Source organism: Strongylocentrotus purpuratus, unplaced genomic scaffold (assembly GCF_000002235.5).
Source record: "Strongylocentrotus purpuratus isolate Spur 01 unplaced genomic scaffold, Spur_5.0 spur5_scaffold_7, whole genome shotgun sequence".
In the NCBI taxonomy this organism is placed as follows: Eukaryota; Metazoa; Echinodermata; class Echinoidea; order Camarodonta; family Strongylocentrotidae; genus Strongylocentrotus; species Strongylocentrotus purpuratus.
Window position 1 is genome coordinate 33,919,260 of NW_022145613.1, and position 18,267 is coordinate 33,937,526.

The following is an 18,267-nucleotide window of genomic DNA, read 5'->3' on the forward strand; positions in this document are numbered from 1 at the left end:
AGGAATGACCTTCACCAGCCAGCAGTATGCGCTTCCTCCACCAGGAACACCAGGATCAGGACCTGGAACACCAGGACAACCTGGTACCCCTGGAACCCCAATGCAAATATATGGACAGACCATTCCAGGGCAGTTGCCTACCAACATCAACATCACACTGAACATTTCAGGTTTTCAGGAGGCCCTACCAGAACCTCCGCAGTTTAGGAGGTTGGTCAACGACGTGACTGTTTCCGAAAGCCAGACTGTCCAGCTGGACTGCATCATCACAGGCTCTCCGTTTCCCCAGATAACATGGCTCAGAGATGACCAGATTATCCAGGATTCACCAGACTTTCAGTATATCATCAATGGCAACAGGGTATCTCTTCTCATCAATGTGACACTTCCAGAGGATACTGGAGACTACACTTGCAGAGCTACCAATCCTTATGGTACAGCTGTCTGTACCTGCAGGTTGACTGTTCGACGTAAGTTGATAAAAATTACGTTTTATGCATCAACCTCTCTATCAGTAATTTGAAATGATGTAAATATCTTATTGGGATGAACAGGGACAAAAAATGAAGGAAAAAAGGTGTTTTTACATATCTGTACCCCAAAATATTATAGAGAAATGGGAAAAGGATCAAAGTAATATCACTTTTCAATTTTGTGTAACATCAATGACACCTCTTTGCATTTTCCTCACTCGTATGTCACATCAGCTTATCTGACTTACAAGGATTAAAAAAAAGAAGTTATGAACATGATAGTGTGGAAATATATGGATGTGTGGAATAACCTATTCAGCTGCAATTTATTTGTTGACAAATTGCCCTAATCTACTGTAAATAAACCAAGATTTTTTTCCTTACTTTACAGCTGGTAAGATGAGGACAGTGAGTGGAGATGAAGCCTTCTCTGAATCAGAGGTGATCCGAAGAGTCAGGAAGACTACCACCACAACAACTACCAGGGTAGCAGAGAGTGATATTGATGCCCCTTCAGAGTATTCTGAGCGTACCTACCGAGTTGTCAGGAACAAGCCACCCAAGTTCCTAAATGAACTGCTAGACATCGAGGTACTGGAAAACAGTACTGCCAAGTTTGATTCCAGAGTTACTGGACGCCCTGCGCCTCAGATAAGATGGTTTAGTGATGGTATTGAGATCCATCCAGGAGGACGTTACACATTGCATTACGATGACCAAGGACACTGCTCAATGACAATCATTAACGTGACTCGTGATGATTCTGCTGAGATTGAATGCAGAGCTGTGAATGCAGCTGGAGAAGAGGCATCGAGCTTTGCTGATCTCATTGTAAAACCCATTCCACAGGCAGGGAAGAGGCCCAGAAGAAGAAGAGAACATCAGACATTGCTCATTCATGGTCAGAAGCCAAAGATCATTTCTGAATTAAAGTCAACACAAGTTACTGAAGGACACACTGCAAAGTTTGTTGTGAAGGTGTCAGGAACGCCTCGTCCTTCTGTGACTTGGTACAAGAACGGACGCTCCATTCTTTCTAATGACAGAGTTGTGATTACTTATGAAGAGGATGGAACTTGTACATTAATCATTAAGAATGTTTGTTCTGATGATGATGCAGAATATATGTGCAAGGCTGTTAATGAACTTGGAAAGACTATTACCTATGCTGACCTGATAGTTGAAACCACCTCTAGAGAGCGAATCACCACCATTCAAGAAGAGCCTGAAGACGAAACATGGACTGAGCGTGTTGAGAAAGTTGTTGAAAGTGACACTGAAAGTGTTCGCACTATTACAACTACCACAACTACAAAGAAAGTGACAACTGTTTTGAGGGAGGGACAAGAGCCTACGAGTGGTTCAGAAAGTGTGAATGTTGAGGTCCGACCAAGAGAAAGATCCCAGATTCCACCAAGAACCACACATCAAACAATATTTGAGACTGATATTGGTCAGAGGACACCTGATGATTACAATGTGGAAGATTATGAGGTGATCAGAGAATATGGTCCTAGACCAAGGATGACCCAAGAAGTCAATATTCCCATGAGTCCAGGACAGCAAGAAGTTATCATTCCCATTGGCACACCATCTGAAAGGTCAACACAAGAGTTCACTCTTACTCGTCAGATTCATCCTACTGTTACTGAGAGAGAAGTGGTACCTGACCAGAGACGGCCAGCAGAGACTCCTCTCAAAATACCAGTTATGCCTCCAAGACGGCCAGTAGATGAACAGTTGCAGCCTGACAGGAAACAACCTGCAGATTATCATCCACAGTTGGATAGGTTCCAGCCGCCAAGAGAGGTTGAAGAAGATTACTTTGTTGAAGACTTGCATCCTCAACCTTTAACAGATGTCAAACTCCCTTCCAGAAAGAAAAAACACCAGTTTATGAGCAAGTTTCAAGGCAAATTAAGAAACCTGACTATACCATGAAGCCATTAAGCGACCTTCCTGTTCCAGAGCAAGTGCCTTATGTACATGAACCACAGTTGAAGCCAGCTGGCAGGAAACCTGTGGAAACTCCTGTGTCCTTTGAGGGTCTGAAGAAAATCCCCAAGAGAGAGAGCCCTCCTATATTATATGAGGCACCATTATTTCCAGAGGAAGTTGTTCAAGAACAAAGGTCACTGGTCGAACCATTAGAGAGAATGCCCCGACCACAACCACCAGCTCAGGTTAAAGAATCGCCAATTCCATCTAGAGAGGTACAGCCTGAAGTTTACATACCTTTTGATCAGTTGGAAAAAACTAAAATCAAGGAGGATCAAATAACTCCACAGCAGCTCAGACCATCACCACAAGCAAGTTTTGAATCATTTTCGAAATTGCCCAAACCCCAAATTCCAGAATATCCAGAGTTTGAAGAAGAGGTACCGTTTGATGCTCAACCAGAGCAGCAATATCCAGTATCATTTCCTGAGAGAAAACCCAAACCAGAAGTTGCTGTTAAACCTCGTGCTAAGCAACCAACACATCCAGGAAGACCACAGGTGATGGAGGAATTACAAGATACTGAGGCTACTGTAGGAGAAGAAACTCAATTGCATACAATCATCATAGGTCTACCAAGACCAAGGATCCAGTGGCTTAGAAATGGACGTCCCATTGATGGAGACCGCTTTGAGACAATCGTCCAAGAAGATGGAACATGCATACTTGTGATAAAGATTGTACTGGAGGAAGATCAAACAGTCTATGAATGTAGAGCCACTAATCCATTGGGGACAGTGTCTTCTTTTGGAAATTTGACAGTGACTACACAGGAGACCACCACAAGAAGAACAGTAACAGAAACTGTCACAACAGAGATTTATACTACTGACAGTGAACAAGAGCAGTACTATCCTCATAGAACACAAATAGAAATTGGTCCTGGTCATGACAGGCGAACCTTCATCCCACCAAGGCAGCCACGACCTGTCAGTTCATCTATAGAGATATCTCCAGAGGATAGAACAGAGACAATGACCACAACTACTGTTACAGAAACCATCACAAGATATGACGATGACACTTTGTCTGATATCACAACCCAGAGGTCAGAATATGACATGTATCCTGAATACGAACGGCCCTCACAAGAAATTGAGTTGATAATAGATGGTGTCCGACCCCACCCTCAAAGACAAACTGCAACTGTTCAAGGAAGACCAAGGGGACCAGAGATCCGTGAGAGGACCACAATTGACATTGATAGGCGAGCTCCTCTTGCACCTGTTGAGTTCATAATCGACACAAGGGAAGATCAGCCACAAGAAGAGTATGAGACTATTACAAGAAGGAAGAAGACAACTGTTGTCACAAGAAGGGATAATGAAGAAGATCAGGAACCCATAGAAAAATACTCCATTGAATATCCTCAGGAGCCAAGGAGACCAGTCGATTTCTCATTTGACCTGCCAACTCCAAGTTCAGTTGATTACTCGGAAGAAGAAATTTTGCCAAGATACATTGAACCACTCAAGATAGATGTAGACATCCCAGAAACATATGAAATTTGTCGTGGTGTGGAGGATGTACAGCAGCCAACTCCAATCGAAGTGCAATTTGAGCAAGAGCCTGTGGAAGAAATAACACTAGGGCCTGAGGAGATATTGCCAGTAAGACGTGAAAGACATGAGCCAATTGAGCTTACATTTTCTCAGACACCAGTTGAGGAGATTGATCTTGGATCTGAAAAAGTACTACCCCGTAAAGAGCCAAAGCCTATTGAATTGACCTTTGAAGGAGCAGAAGTAGAGGAAATTTCGCTAGGTCCTGAGGAAGTGCTTCCGAAAGTTAAACCTAAGCCCCAGAAGCCTATTGAAATGAAATTTGATCATGCTCCTGTGGAGGAAATCACACTAGGCCCTGAAAGGGTTCCATCTAAACCATACAAGAAGCCTGAACCTTTTCAAATGGAGTACGAATGTCCTTCCGTCCAAGATATCCAGCTTAGAGAGGAACAGGTGATGCCAAAACCCAAACGTCAACCAATTGAGCTGACCTTTGCTCACAAATCCACAGAGGAGATATATCCTGGGGAAGAAGTGACAGCACCTCAACCTGAAATTCCACTGCAGCCTGAATTTGAAGAATTGGTTATACCATCTGAATATGCTCCAGATATACCTACCAAGCAAAAGACATTCGTGAAGCAGACAATTGTGCAAGAAGTTCATCCACAGCCAACCAAGAAACTACCGACTCCTGAAGAGAGAGGCAGGAGTGTCCTTGAATTAGAAACTCGGCCTCAACCTCGTGAGATCGAACTCATTCTAGATCTTAACCAACCTGACGATGTCACTAGAACTTACACAGAGACTGTGACTACTGAAACAACCACCGTCACTGAGCATGAAGAACAACCAAACGTTGAATATGAAGAATTGATTATTCCAGGAGAGCCTGAAAGGCCAAGAAAACCAACACAGAAAGCTCAAAAGAAGCAAACAGAGCCAATATATGTTGAGGAATCTGACCTGTTGCCAGAAGAGTCTATTCCTGGACATTCTCCTTTATCTCCTGAAGATCTCCCATTTGCACGTGCAGCTGTCACCAGGATACCTCCAGAAGTCATGACAGCTCCTGATGATGTTGAAGTTTCATATGGAGATACAGCCAGGTTAGAATGTCAAATCACGGGAGAACCACAACCACTTGCCCGTTGGAACAGGGATGGAACACCAGTGACAGGTAATAGATACCTAACACTTGTTGAGAGGGATGGGCGTGTTGTTCTTGTAATTAACCCAGTTGAAGAAGTTGATGACACAGAGTTTGAGTGTGTTGCTACTAATGCAGAGGGAACTGTGTCAACATATGCTGATGTATATGTTCAGGATATCCCTACAGAGAAGGTGAAAAGCCGCACAGAAAAACGTCCAAAGAGGACTGAAAAGGTGTCTGTTTCTGTGAAACCCAAGAGAAGAGAAACTGCTGAAATTGAAATTGATCATGAGGAAGACCGCCCACTTAAGTCATTCGAGGTAACCGTTGATGTTCCTAAACCACTCTCTCCAGAAGATGTTCAACAACGACCCCGTGGCCCAGCTGACGTTCCAGTTCAGCCAATGCAAAGATTCAAACCTGACAAACCAGAATTTGAAGTTCTTGTAATCCCAAAGCAACCTGAGGAAGAAGAAGAAAGTATTACTATATCAGAGAGTGTCACAACGGTTGTCGAAACTAAAGAGGTTGTTGCTCCACGTGAGACAACACAAATTTTAATCGATCAGAAACAACGACCTCTTGCTCCTATAGAATTAACACTTGATGTGCCTAAGGAGGAAGAGCCAGAGTATGAGGTGCTAGTTGTACCTGAAGTACCCGAGGAGGAGTCTGTTACAACTGTAACAGAAACTGTAACTACAGTTGTTGAAACTGAAGAATATCCTGATAAACGTGAGACAACAAAAGTACAAATGGAAACTCAAAGGACGCCACTTGCACCTGTAGAACTTACTTTTGAGGCTCCCAGGCACGAGCAACCAGAATATGAAGAAATCGTCTTTCCAGCTGAGAAGCCTCATGAACAGCCTGAATATGAAGTCTGTGTCATTCCCCAGGAAAGACAGCCGGAAGAAGAGACTGTCACAACTGTTGAAGAGATTGTTACAACTGTTGTTGAGACACAAGAGATTCCAGAGACACATGAAACCACACAAGTGTTACTCGAAAAGAAGAAAAAACCTCTTGCTCCTATGGAGTTGACTTTCGATATTCCCAAAGAAGAAAAGCCTGAATATGAAGTCCTCGTCATTCCTCAGGAAAGACAGCCGGAAGAAGAAACTGTCACTACTGTTGAAGAGATTGTTACAACTGTTGTTGAGACACAAGAGATACCAGAGACGCGTGAAACCACACAAGTGTTACTGGAGAAAGGGAAAAAACCACTTGCACCAGTGGAGTTGACTTTCGATATTCCCAGAGAAGAAAAGCCTGAATATGAAGTCCTCGTCATTCCTCAGGAAAGACAGCCGGAAGAAGAAACTGTCACAACTGTTGAAGAGATTGTTACAACTGTTGTTGAGACACAAGAGATACCAGAGACGCGTGAAACCACACAAGTGTTACTGGAGAAAGGGAAAAAACCACTTGCACCAGTGGAGTTGACTTTCGATATTCCCAGAGAAGAAAAGCCTGAATATGAAGTCCTCGTCATTCCTCAGGAAAGACAGCCGGAAGAAGAAACTGTCACTACTGTTGAAGAGATTGTTACAACTGTTGTTGAGACACAAGAGATACCAGAGACGCGTGAAACCACACAAGTGTTACTGGAGAAAGGGAAAAAACCACTTGCACCAGTGGAGTTGACTTTCGATATTCCCAAAGAAGAAAAGCCTGAATATGAAGTCCTCGTCATTCCTCAGGAAAGACAGCCGGAAGAAGAAACTGTCACTACTGTTGAAGAAATTGTGACAACTGTTGTTGAGACACAAGAGATACCAGAGACGCGTGAAACCACACAAGTGTTACTGGAGAAAGGGAAAAAACCACTTGCACCAGTGGAGTTGACTTTCGATATTCCCAAAGAAGAAAAGCCTGAATATGAAGTCCTCGTCATTCCTCAGGAAAGACAGCCGGAAGAAGAAACTGTCACTACTGTTGAAGAAATTGTGACAACTGTTGTTGAGACACAAGAGATACCAGAGACACGTGAAACCACACAAGTGTTACTGGAGAAAGGGAAAAAACCACTTGCACCAGTGGAGTTGACTTTCGATATTCCCAAAGAAGAAAAGCCCGAATATGAAGTCCTCGTCATTCCTCAGGAAAGACAGCCGGAAGAAGAAACTGTCACTACTGTTGAAGAGATTGTTACAACTGTTGTTGAGACACAAGAGATACCAGAGACACGTGAAACCACACAAGTGTTACTGGAGAAAGGGAAAAAACCACTTGCACCAGTGGAGTTGACTTTCGATATTCCCAAAGAAGAAAAGCCCGAATATGAAGTCCTCGTCATTCCTCAGGAAAGACAGCCGGAAGAAGAAACTGTCACTACTGTTGAAGAGATTGTTACAACTGTTGTTGAGACACAAGAGATACCAGAGACGCGTGAAACCACACAAGTGTTACTGGAGAAAGGGAAAAAACCACTTGCACCAGTGGAGTTGACTTTCGATATTCCCAAAGAAGAAAAGCCCGAATATGAAGTCCTCGTCATTCCTCAGGAAAGACAGCCGGAAGAAGAAACTGTCACTACTGTTGAAGAGATTTTTACAACTGTTGTTGAGACACAAGAGATACCAGAGACGCGTGAAACCACACAAGTGTTACTGGAGAAAGGGAAAAAACCACTTGCACCAGTGGAGTTGACTTTCGATATTCCCAAAGAAGAAAAGCCTGAATATGAAGTCCTCGTCATTCCTCAGGAAAGACAGCCGGAAGAAGAAACTGTCACTACTGTTGAAGAGATTTTTACAACTGTTGTTGAGACACAAGAGATACCAGAGACGCGTGAAACCACACAAGTGTTACTGGAGAAAGGGAAAAAACCACTTGCACCAGTGGAGTTGACTTTTGAGGTCCCAAGAACTGAGCATCCAGAGTTCGAGGAAGAAGTGCCCCAACAACCAGAATATGAAGTGGTTGTCATGCCTATGGAACAAGAACCAGAAATGGAAACCATCACTACTGTTACAGAAACTGTAACAACTGTTGTTGAAACAGAAGACCAGCCAGACTCAAGACAAACAACACAAATTGAAATTGACCAACAAAGGCAACCACTTGCTCCTATTGAACTAACTCTTGAGATTCCAAAAGATGAAAAACCAGAATATGAAGTATTAGTGATGCCTACGGAGCAACCAGAAGAACAACCCGAATATGAAATTCTTGTTCAACCAATGGAGCAACCAATAGATGAAGAAGTCACTACTGTCTCTGAGACTGTTACAACTATAACTGAAGTAGTCAGAACTGAAGAGGTTCCCGATGCCATTGAGACTACTAAGGTTATTATTGATCAAGGTGAACAGCCTCTAGCTCCTGTAGAACTTACTTTTGAGATTCCAGAGGAAGAAAAACCAAGAATTGAAGATGTTCCTGTGCAGCAAGAATATGAGGTTTTAGTTATGCCAATGGAAGAGGAGGAAAAAACAATGACTACAGTAGTTACAGAAACGGTGACAACAGTCATAGAAACAGAGGAAATACCTGAAGTCAAAGAGACCAGTGAGATGTTTATTGACCAGAAACAGCCTCTTGGTCAAGTGGAATTAACACTTGAATTGTCTCCAGGTGAACAGCCAGAAATTGGAGTTGTGCAGCCATTTACAGAAGAAACTGTGGAAACTCTTTCTGAAGATGTTCCAGACAGAGTAGAAGCTGTTCCGCAAGAGGAGGCAGGTGTACAAGTTGTTGTCACACAAGAACCACCCCAGGTTATCAGACCTCTTGAAGATATTGTCACAGATGTTGGTGAGACTGTGCGCTTAACATCGCAAATAGTAGGTCATCCTCAGCCTGACATCCAGTGGCTTAAACATGGCAAACCTGTCACAGGAGAGAGATTTGTAACCCTGATTGAAAGAGACGGCAATACTGTCCTACTAATTTCACCAGTCAAGAAGGAGGATGAAACAGATTTTGAGTGCATTGGTATTAATGAGGAAGGAACAGTTTCAACAAGAGCTGAAATATACCTGGGTCCAAAGAAACCACGTGATAAGCCTACTGAAAAGCCTGTAAAGAAACCAGAACCACAGAAGAAAAAGCCAGTTGAGCAGCTTCCTATCACTGAAGAGGTTCCGATCCCACAAAAAGTAGAGCAGGAGCAACCAAGAGGGCCTGTGGACTTACCAGAAAAGCCTAAACATCCTATCACTGAAGAGGTTCCAATGCCACAAAAAGTCAAGCAGGAGCGTCCAAGAGGGCCTGCAGACTTACCAGAAGAGCCTGAATATGAAGAAGTTGTTGCCATCAGTGAAGAAATGGTCTCTGCTGAGATCCTATTAATGGCTGGTGAAGAGCCAGAATATGAGGAGGAAATTGTGATGCCAGAAGAGGAAGTGACTGAAATTGAAATAACTACTCGTGAAGTTACTGATGTAGTTATTGAGAAGAAACCTGAGGGTGTTCAGATCGAATTTGAGTTGCCTCAAGAAAAACCAGAAGAAACCTCTTCAACAACCGTCACACAGACTGTAACTATGACTATAGAACAAGAAGACAAAGGCCCGCAGAGAGCTGAGGTCGTGATCGACCAAGAGCAACAGCCCTTGCAGCCGATCGAACTCGTATTAGATGTAAGGGAAGAAGAAATGCCACAGATGCCAGAGTATGAGGAACTAGTCATACCTAGTGAGGAAATGCCAGAAAAAACAGAGAGAACTGAAATAGTGATTGACAAAGAGGAGGATGAGCAAAGGCCAATCGAAATTGTCTTTGAGGCTCCCCAGCAGACACAGGTAACAGAAGAAGTCTCAACCACTGTGACAGAAACAATATCAGAAGTTGTTGAAACGAGAAAAGACTTCGCCCCTAAACCAACTGAGGTTGTGATGGAAATTGAGGTTCCACGTGAACCTGAGGAACCAAGAGAAACTACTACTGTGATTATGGAAAAGGGACCAGAAGAACTGCAAGGTGTAGAGTTCATTCTTGATATCTCCGAAGAACCAGAGAAACCTAATGACAAAACATTCATTGAGATCATTCGCCATGTCACTGATATCGAGGTGGAGATTGGCAATCGAGCTCACTTCACTTGCTTTATATTGGGAAACCCAAGGCCCACTTTCCAGTGGTCTGCCAATGGAAGGCCACTCCAAGGTGACCGGTTCATCTCCATCTTCAATTTAGATGGAATCTGTGAGCTGATCATCACTGAGGTACAGGAGGAAGATGAGACTGTGTATGTGTGCCGTGCTGAGAATCCTGCCGGCGTTGTCACCACTGAGGCAGAACTTATTATTCCTGGTACAGGTAAGTCAAACATTTTCTTATTTTCTTTCTGTCTTAAGAATTTCATTTTCATTTTTTTCTGATTTAAGGAAAGTGAAATCCTTCATCTGACCTATGTTTTATCTTGCATGTAAGTCTTGTAGAAAATGATAGAAAAACAAGCGAAATATATTCCTATATCACACACAGTGAAAATCATATCATTACAATTTTCCATTGTGTTTTCTCTATTCTTTCAATGTTCAATTTGAGAGCTATAATATTCATTAAGAGTATGTTATAGCAATGACATATTGCGTTTGTGGATTCCCACAAAAAATGGGAATTATAAAATTGGGGGTTTTAGATTCATAATCTAGAACACATTTGCATACGAATGATACTATGCCTCTGGAAATTGTTTTATTATCTTTTAAATACATTTTATTATGCTTGTTGATATGAATTCGGTGCATCTTGGTCAGTATCTACATGTACATAGGGTCATTACGGTTTCATCATGCTAGATACATACTTCCTTGCATGACCATTCTATATCATGCCTCGATGCGCTATGCATGTTATTTGTCCTACGTCTGTAAAGTCAACAGGGTCACTTTGGGATGAAGTAAGCCCGATAAGTAACCCACATTTATATGCCTAGATACTTATCTTTGTTTTAGTTTAGATCTTATCTCCTAAACAACATTTCAATAACTCTGACAAATGACTCTAAAACCTTGTTTAGATATGACACACCAAATACCGTTCTGTATCATATAACACAGACCTCAGAGAATATGCACAGGATCTTTATTTCATGCAGTTGATATTTATTTACGCTTTAAAAAATGAAGCTTTTTTCTGGGGGGGGGGGTGGTGTTTTACTGTATCAAATCTAAACGAGCCTTAATGCAGAACCTGAAACAAATGAAACAATACCTGATGAGCGATCTATGAAACATTTTCTTCTTTTCTACATTCATCAACCCAAAATATAACAGGTATTTCTTAATAAAGCAGTTTTTTAATTTCTCACTAGACTATCTGATCAAGGTTCAACACAAAATTGTACAGTGTCTACCCTAAGTTATCCTGGGCTTTAGTATTTGATGGATTGAAAACAATAGACCAGCTTTGTGGATCAGTCTTACACGATTACTCTCAAGCCATAAAACGAGTGAATATTGTCCTTGTTTTGAGCCAGAAAGGCGGTTATCATATAATTTTCCATGAGTAAACTTCCGTCTGGCTCCAAACAGACTATATTATAGCTATTCATCCGCATGAGATATGTAGGTTTATTATATCATTATCATTGAATGCTCGTCTTGTCATGCATCTGGTCTGAACCTTGCATTGATATTTTACCATGCTATATTTTATGCCTGCCTTTTTTCATACATATACATGTATGTGTATGAAACAAGTTTTCTAGTATAATTGTACTTTGATGACAGATAATTTCCAGTGATGGATTATATCAAGGAAATTTGTGAATAATCAAAACACCACTAAGTGATAATTGATTATCAGTTTTTAATAGCAAGAGCCTTATAAATATGCGTGTTTCTATTCTTTTCACTATTCCTGTTCATCTTCCTTGTATAATGATGGACTAAAATATTTTTTATCTAATGTAGGTGGGTTTTTAAAATGGGTGTTTGTTGAAGGGGCAGACAATACTAGTTATTGTGAGTTATCATTGTTGTTTTAACAATACAGCAGTATCAAAAACTGTGCCGGTTTCAATTGAGGTTTCTAGTAGGCCTTTTATATTACCATACAGGCATACCTAGTACATTAGAATTACATTTTGTGATGACATCTAACATCAAAAGCCTAAGATAGGTAAAGACATAGATGTGTCAGGTAAAATTGTGATATGAAAATCTTGCAGTATGTAAAAAGGACTTTTTGCAAATATGAATATTCATCACATGAAGTCTATGATTGTTAATGTTTTTTTTTGCAAATAGATTTTATTGTGCAAATCCTTTCCATGGTAGTTATGGACAGTTTTTTTAATTCACAGACATACCGATTGTCCCATGTGGAATATGGAGATAGTTTAAAAAAATTCTTTCGTGTTTAATTTCTGACTTCACTTTGTGTCATCTTTTTCTTCCTATGATGCATCAGAAATATCCTTGCGCATGTATTGATAATATATGGTTTGTTAGAAGCATGTTGGCTTTCTTTTATATGCTTGTTGAAAAGGGGTTATGCTGATTTGTAGCATGTCGTTTGATTGGGTGATAAGTTTTGCCTGACTGCATGACTCCATGCATTTACAGATGTTGGAAGAGTTTTTTCTGAAAATATGAGATTTGACTTGCTGAATAAAGAGGATGGACAGGGAATGCCTATGGATTATGCTACTTGATTTTCATGATGACATCCTTGCATCTGTTGCCATCCTCAATGTAATATGCATGTTGCTTGTATTAGGTGCATTCCAAATTTCATATATCAACAGGATCATGCCTTCTTCCATTTCTGCATCCAAGAGAGTGTGCATGCATTGCATTTGCCTTGTAAGTATTGATCAGTGGCCTGGTAAAGCATGCTTTTGGAAACCTATCACATCGGCTGTGTTGCTCTGATGCCATGTTTACTCTTTATTCTTGATACACCTTATAGTGGAACAAACTACCAAAGAAGTGACTGTAACAACAACCACAACCACCAAGGTAGTGAAAGAGGTCATCGATGCAGAGAGAGAACCAGACGAGGATATAGAACCTCTAATGATTATCCCACAGGAGCCAGAAGAGAAGGTGGATATTGTGGAAGAAATCATCACAAGACCAACTGAAGATGGTGATGTGGAAATAGTGAAGAGGAAAGTAATCACCACTACCAAGACTCAGAAGGTTACTGAGGTTGTTGAAGAAGAGGTTGACGAAGAGGAAGAAGAAGATGGTGTAACTGAGGAAGATCGAGATCTTGGGCTTCCTCATGAAAACATACTCTTGAAGTTCATGGATTCCCTGCCTGAGCACGTACAAACTGCAGAAGAAGTCTTAACTATGCCACAAGAAGAGCAGATATCTGAAGATCTAGCACCTGTGAAAACAGAACCGCAAGAGGTTGCTGAGTTGCCCACTGCTACAGTCCGAATTCCTCAAAGTGAGGAAGTTTTACCTGAAGAGGTCACAAAAGACTTCCAAACGATTGAGGTTCGCCCATTGGAAGTTGAGGAAATACAAGTGCCAGCAGTTGAAGCAGCACAGACAGAGGAGAGGATTGCCCAAGAAATGCCAAAAGAATTTGCTGCTGTTGAAATCAAGCCATCTGAAGTTGAAGAGATGCCAGCAGCAGTTCTTGAAATTCCACAAAGAGAGGAACAAGAGCCGCAGCAAGTGCCACAGGAATTTGCTCCTACTGAAATCAAGCCATCTGAAGTTGAAGAGATGCCAGCAGCAGTTCTTGAAATTCCACAAAGAGAGGAACAAGTGCCACAGCAAGTGCCACAGGATATCGCTCCTTCTGAAGTGAAGCCATCTGAAGTTGAAGAGATGCCAGCAGCAGTTCTTGAAATTCCACAAAGAGAGGAACAAGTGCCACAGCAAGTACCACAAGAATTTGCTCCTTCTGAAGTGAAGCCATCTGAAGTTGAAGAGATGCCAGCAGCAGTTCTTGAAATTCCACAAAGAGAGGAACAAGTGCCACAGCAAGTACCACAAGAATTTGCTCCTTCTGAAGTGAAGCCATCTGAAGTTGAAGAGATGCCAGCAGCAGTTCTTGAAATTCCACAAAGAGAGGAACAAGTGCCACAGCAAGTACCACAAGAATTTGCTCCTTCTGAAGTGAAGCCATCTGAAGTTGAAGAGATGCCAGCAGCAGTTCTTGAAATTCCACAAAGAGAGGAACAAGTGCCACAGCAAGTGCCACAAGAATTTGCTCCTACTGAAATCAAGCCATCTGAAGTTGAAGAGATGCCAGCAGCAGTTCTTGAAATTCCACAAAGAGAGGAACAAGTGCCACAGCAAGTGCCACAAGAATTTGCTCCTACTGAAATCAAGCCATCTGAAGTTGAAGAGATGCCAGCAGCAGTTCTTGAAATTCCACAAAGAGAGGAACAAGTGCCACAGCAAGTACCACAAGAATTTGCTCCTTCTGAAGTGAAGCCATCTGAAGTTGAAGAGATGCCAGCAGCAGTTCTTGAAATTCCACAAAGAGAGGAACAAGTGCCACAGCAAGTACCACAAGAATTTGCTCCTTCTGAAGTGAAGCCATCTGAAGTTGAAGAGATGCCAGCAGCAGTTCTTGAAATTCCACAAAGAGAGGAACAAGTGCCACAGCAAGTGCCACAAGAATTTGCTCCTACTGAAATCAAGCCATCTGAAGTTGAAGAGATGCCAGCAGCAGTTCTTGAAATTCCACAAAGAGAGGAACAAGAGCCGCAGCAAGTGCCACAGGAATTTGCTCCTACTGAAATCAAGCCATCTGAAGTTGAAGAGATGCCAGCAGCAGTTCTTGAAATTCCACAAAGAGAGGAACAAGTTCCACAGCAAGTGCCACAAGAATTTGCTCCTACTGAAATCAAGCCATCTGAAGTTGAAGAGATGCCAGCAGCAGTTCTTGAAATTCCCCAAAGAGAGGAACAAGTGCCGCAGCAAATGCCACAAGAATTTGCTCCAACTGAAATCAAGCCATCTGAAGTTCAAGAATTACCAGCAGCAACTGGCGAAATATCACAGATTGAGGAGAGAACACCCTTTTCAACCCCAAGTGAGATAGTTTCAGTTGAGATCAAATCAGAAGAACCACAGGAAATAACTGATACCGTTTTGAGAACACAGCTACAGGAAACCAAGGAAGGTGTTGCTATAGAACTACTTCTTACTCAGCAGGAAGTTCCAGGTAAAGAAGTTGAAATAGAAGTTTCTTCCAGAGAGATAGAAAAAGAAAGTGTTTCAATTGAAATAGAGAGAATTCCAGATAAAGAAGTCACAGAAGTCACTGAATTGTCTTTATCTGTTGAAAGACAAGAACCTGAATTTCCTGACATTATCATTGAGGTTGAGAAAGTTAAAGAAGAGATGCAAACTATTGATGTAGTAGATTTTACTTTGCCTGTAGAACAGCCCTCTGAAGAGGATGTAGTCTTTGAAGCACCATCAATTATTCAGCCATTAACAAATGTTGGCCAGAATTTAGGAGAGACAGTTATCTTGAAATGCCAAATTATTGGAGAGCCACAGCCAATAATAAGATGGTTCCACAATGGCAGACCAGTGCAAGGCCCCCGCTTTACTACTCTCTTTGAGAAGGATGGCAACACGGTTCTAGTCATCAACCCTCTTCAGGAGACCGACAGAGAATTTGAATGTGTGGGTACCAATGAGTATGGAAGAGTTTCTACTACATTCAAGATCGAAGTGACTGAAGGTGTGGAAACAGTAGAGAAAACAATAGAAACAACCACTGTGGAGGTTACCAAAGAACAAGTTACTGAAGTGAAAGAAGATATTGAACAACCTGAGGTCAGTGTTTCGGTTTCAAAATCATTGGAAGGTGATGAAGTTACAGAAGCCATCACAACTGTAGAATTTGAAAGTACTCAACCTGAGGAAATCACTTCTACTATTCAAATTACACAACGGGAAGAAAACATCCCTCTGGAATTTCCAAGCGAGGTTGAATTGGTTGTTGAAGTCCAACCTGAGAAGGCTAGGGAACTTCCCTCAGCAGGGGCTGAGGTGCCTGGCATTGAAGAAAGGGTACCAGAAACTATGCAAGAAGATTTGAAGCCCATTGTCAAGCAAACTGAGAAGGTGGAGGACTTGACAACAATTACAGTGGAAACAACACAGAGGGAAACGATATCTACTGAAGAAACCACTTCTGATATTGCACCAAGTGATTTGAAACCTGAACCAGTTGAAGAAATTCCAGGCATGACTGTTGAACTTCCTGAAATTGGGGAGACCCGACAATACACAGCTCCTGGTGAAGTTGTTTCCATTGAGATTAAGCCAGAAGAGGTTCAAGAGCTTCCAACTGCCGTTGTTGAAATACCTCACAGAGAGGAGACTGCGCCTCATGAAGCACCATCTGAAGTAACAGCAATTGAAATCAAGCCTGAAGAAGTTGAAGAAATTCCAGGCATGACTGTTGAACTTCCTGAAATTGGGGAGACCCAACAATACACATCTCCTGGTGAAGTTGTTTCCATTGAGATTAAGCCAGAAGAGGTCCAAGAGCTTCCAACTGCTGTTGTTGAAATACCTCACAGAGAGGAAACTGTGCCTCATGAAGCTCCATCTGAAGTAACATCAATTGAAATCAAGCCTGGAGAAGTGGAAGAAATTCCAGGCATGACTATTGAACTTCCTGAAATTGGGGAGACCCGGCAATACACAGCTCCTGGTGAAGTTGTTTCCATTGAGATTAAGCCAGAAGAGGTTCAAGAGCTTCCAACTGCAGTTGTTGAAATACCTCACAGGGAGGAGACTGCGCCTCATGAAGCACCATCTGAAGTAACAGCAATTGAAATTAAACCTGAGGAAGTTGAAGAATTCCCTGCCATGACAGTAGACCTTCCTGAAATGACAGAGACAAAACTACACACAGGTCCAGAAGATGTTGTGTCCGTTGAAGTAAAATCAGTAACAGAAACAATCTCAATTGAAAGAGGACAGCCGGATATGCCTGAAATTTCTCTTCAAGTTATGCCATTGGATAAAGATGAGAAGACTGAAGTCAAATTGGAAATCACATCAAGAGAGGTCACATCTATTGAGGTAGAACAAGAAGAACAACCGGTTGGGACTGAAGTATCAGAGGTGTCTCTAGAATTCGAAGGTAAGCAACCTGACTATGGAGAAATTACTCTTGAAATACAGAAAACAGAGACTACAGATGTTGTGGAGAAAAGAGAGACTATTGAAGTTGTTATGCCACTAGAGGAAGAGGTGTTTGAAGCTCCCCATCTCGTGCAACCTTTAACAAGTACAGGAAAAGATATTGGAGAAACAGTTTTGTTGAGATGCCAAATAGGAGGCACTCCTCAGCCTGTTATTCGATGGTTCCACAATGGTAGACCAGTTCAAGGTCCGAGGTTTACTACTCTGTTAGAAAGAGATGGTAATACAGTTCTTGTTATTAGTCCTCTAGAGGAAAATGACAAGGAATTTGAATGTGTTGGTACCAATGAGTATGGATCAGTTACTTCTACTTTTAAGATCGATATTACCAAAGGTGTTGAAGTAACAGAGAAGAAAGTTGAAACAACCACTGTGGAGGTTACCAAAGAACAAGTAACTGAAGTGAAAGAAGATATTGAACAACCTGAGATCAGTGTTTCTGTTTCAAAATCATTGGAAGGTGATGAAGTTACAGAAGCCATCACAACTGTAGAATTTGAAAGTACTCAACCTGAGGAAATCACTTCTACAATTCAAATTACACAACGGGAAGAAAACATCCCTCTGGAATTTCCAAGCGAGGTTGACTTGGTTGTTGAAGTCCAACCTGAGAAAGCTAGGGAACTTCCCACAGCAGGGGCTGAGGTGCCTGGCATTGAAGAAAGGGTACCAGAAACTATGCAAGAAGATTTGAAGCCCAATGTCAATCAAACTGAGAAGGTGGAGGACTTGACAAGAATTACAGTGGAAACAACACAGAGGGAAACGGTATCTACTGAAGAAACCACTTCTGATATTGCACCAAGTGATTTGAAACCTGAACAAGTTGAAGAATTTCCAGGCATGACTGTTGAACTTCCCGAAATTGGGGAGACCCGGCAATACACAGCTCCTGGTGAAGTTGTTTCCATTGAGGTTAAGCCAGAAGAGGTTCAAGAGCTTCCAACTGCCGTTATTGAAATACCTCACAGAGAGGAGACTGCGCCTCATGAAGCACCATATGAAGTAACAGCAATTGAAATAAAGCCTGAAGAAGTCGA

General features: G+C 41.8%; 1 protein-coding gene across 1 annotated transcript in view; it reads left to right on the plus strand.

Annotated features, from left to right (window-relative positions):
* Positions 1 to 2,324: 2,324 nt before the first annotated feature.
* LOC590007 (titin) overlaps positions 2,325 to 18,267 on the plus strand; it is a 220,906-nt gene continuing 204,963 nt past the window's right edge. Inside the window, exon 1 of the mRNA XM_030974532.1 lies at positions 2,325 to 10,394. Within this exon, the coding sequence (XP_030830392.1) occupies positions 2,411 to 10,394 (7,984 nt within the window). The 5' untranslated portion in view covers positions 2,325 to 2,410. The remainder of the gene's footprint in view (positions 10,395 to 18,267) is intronic.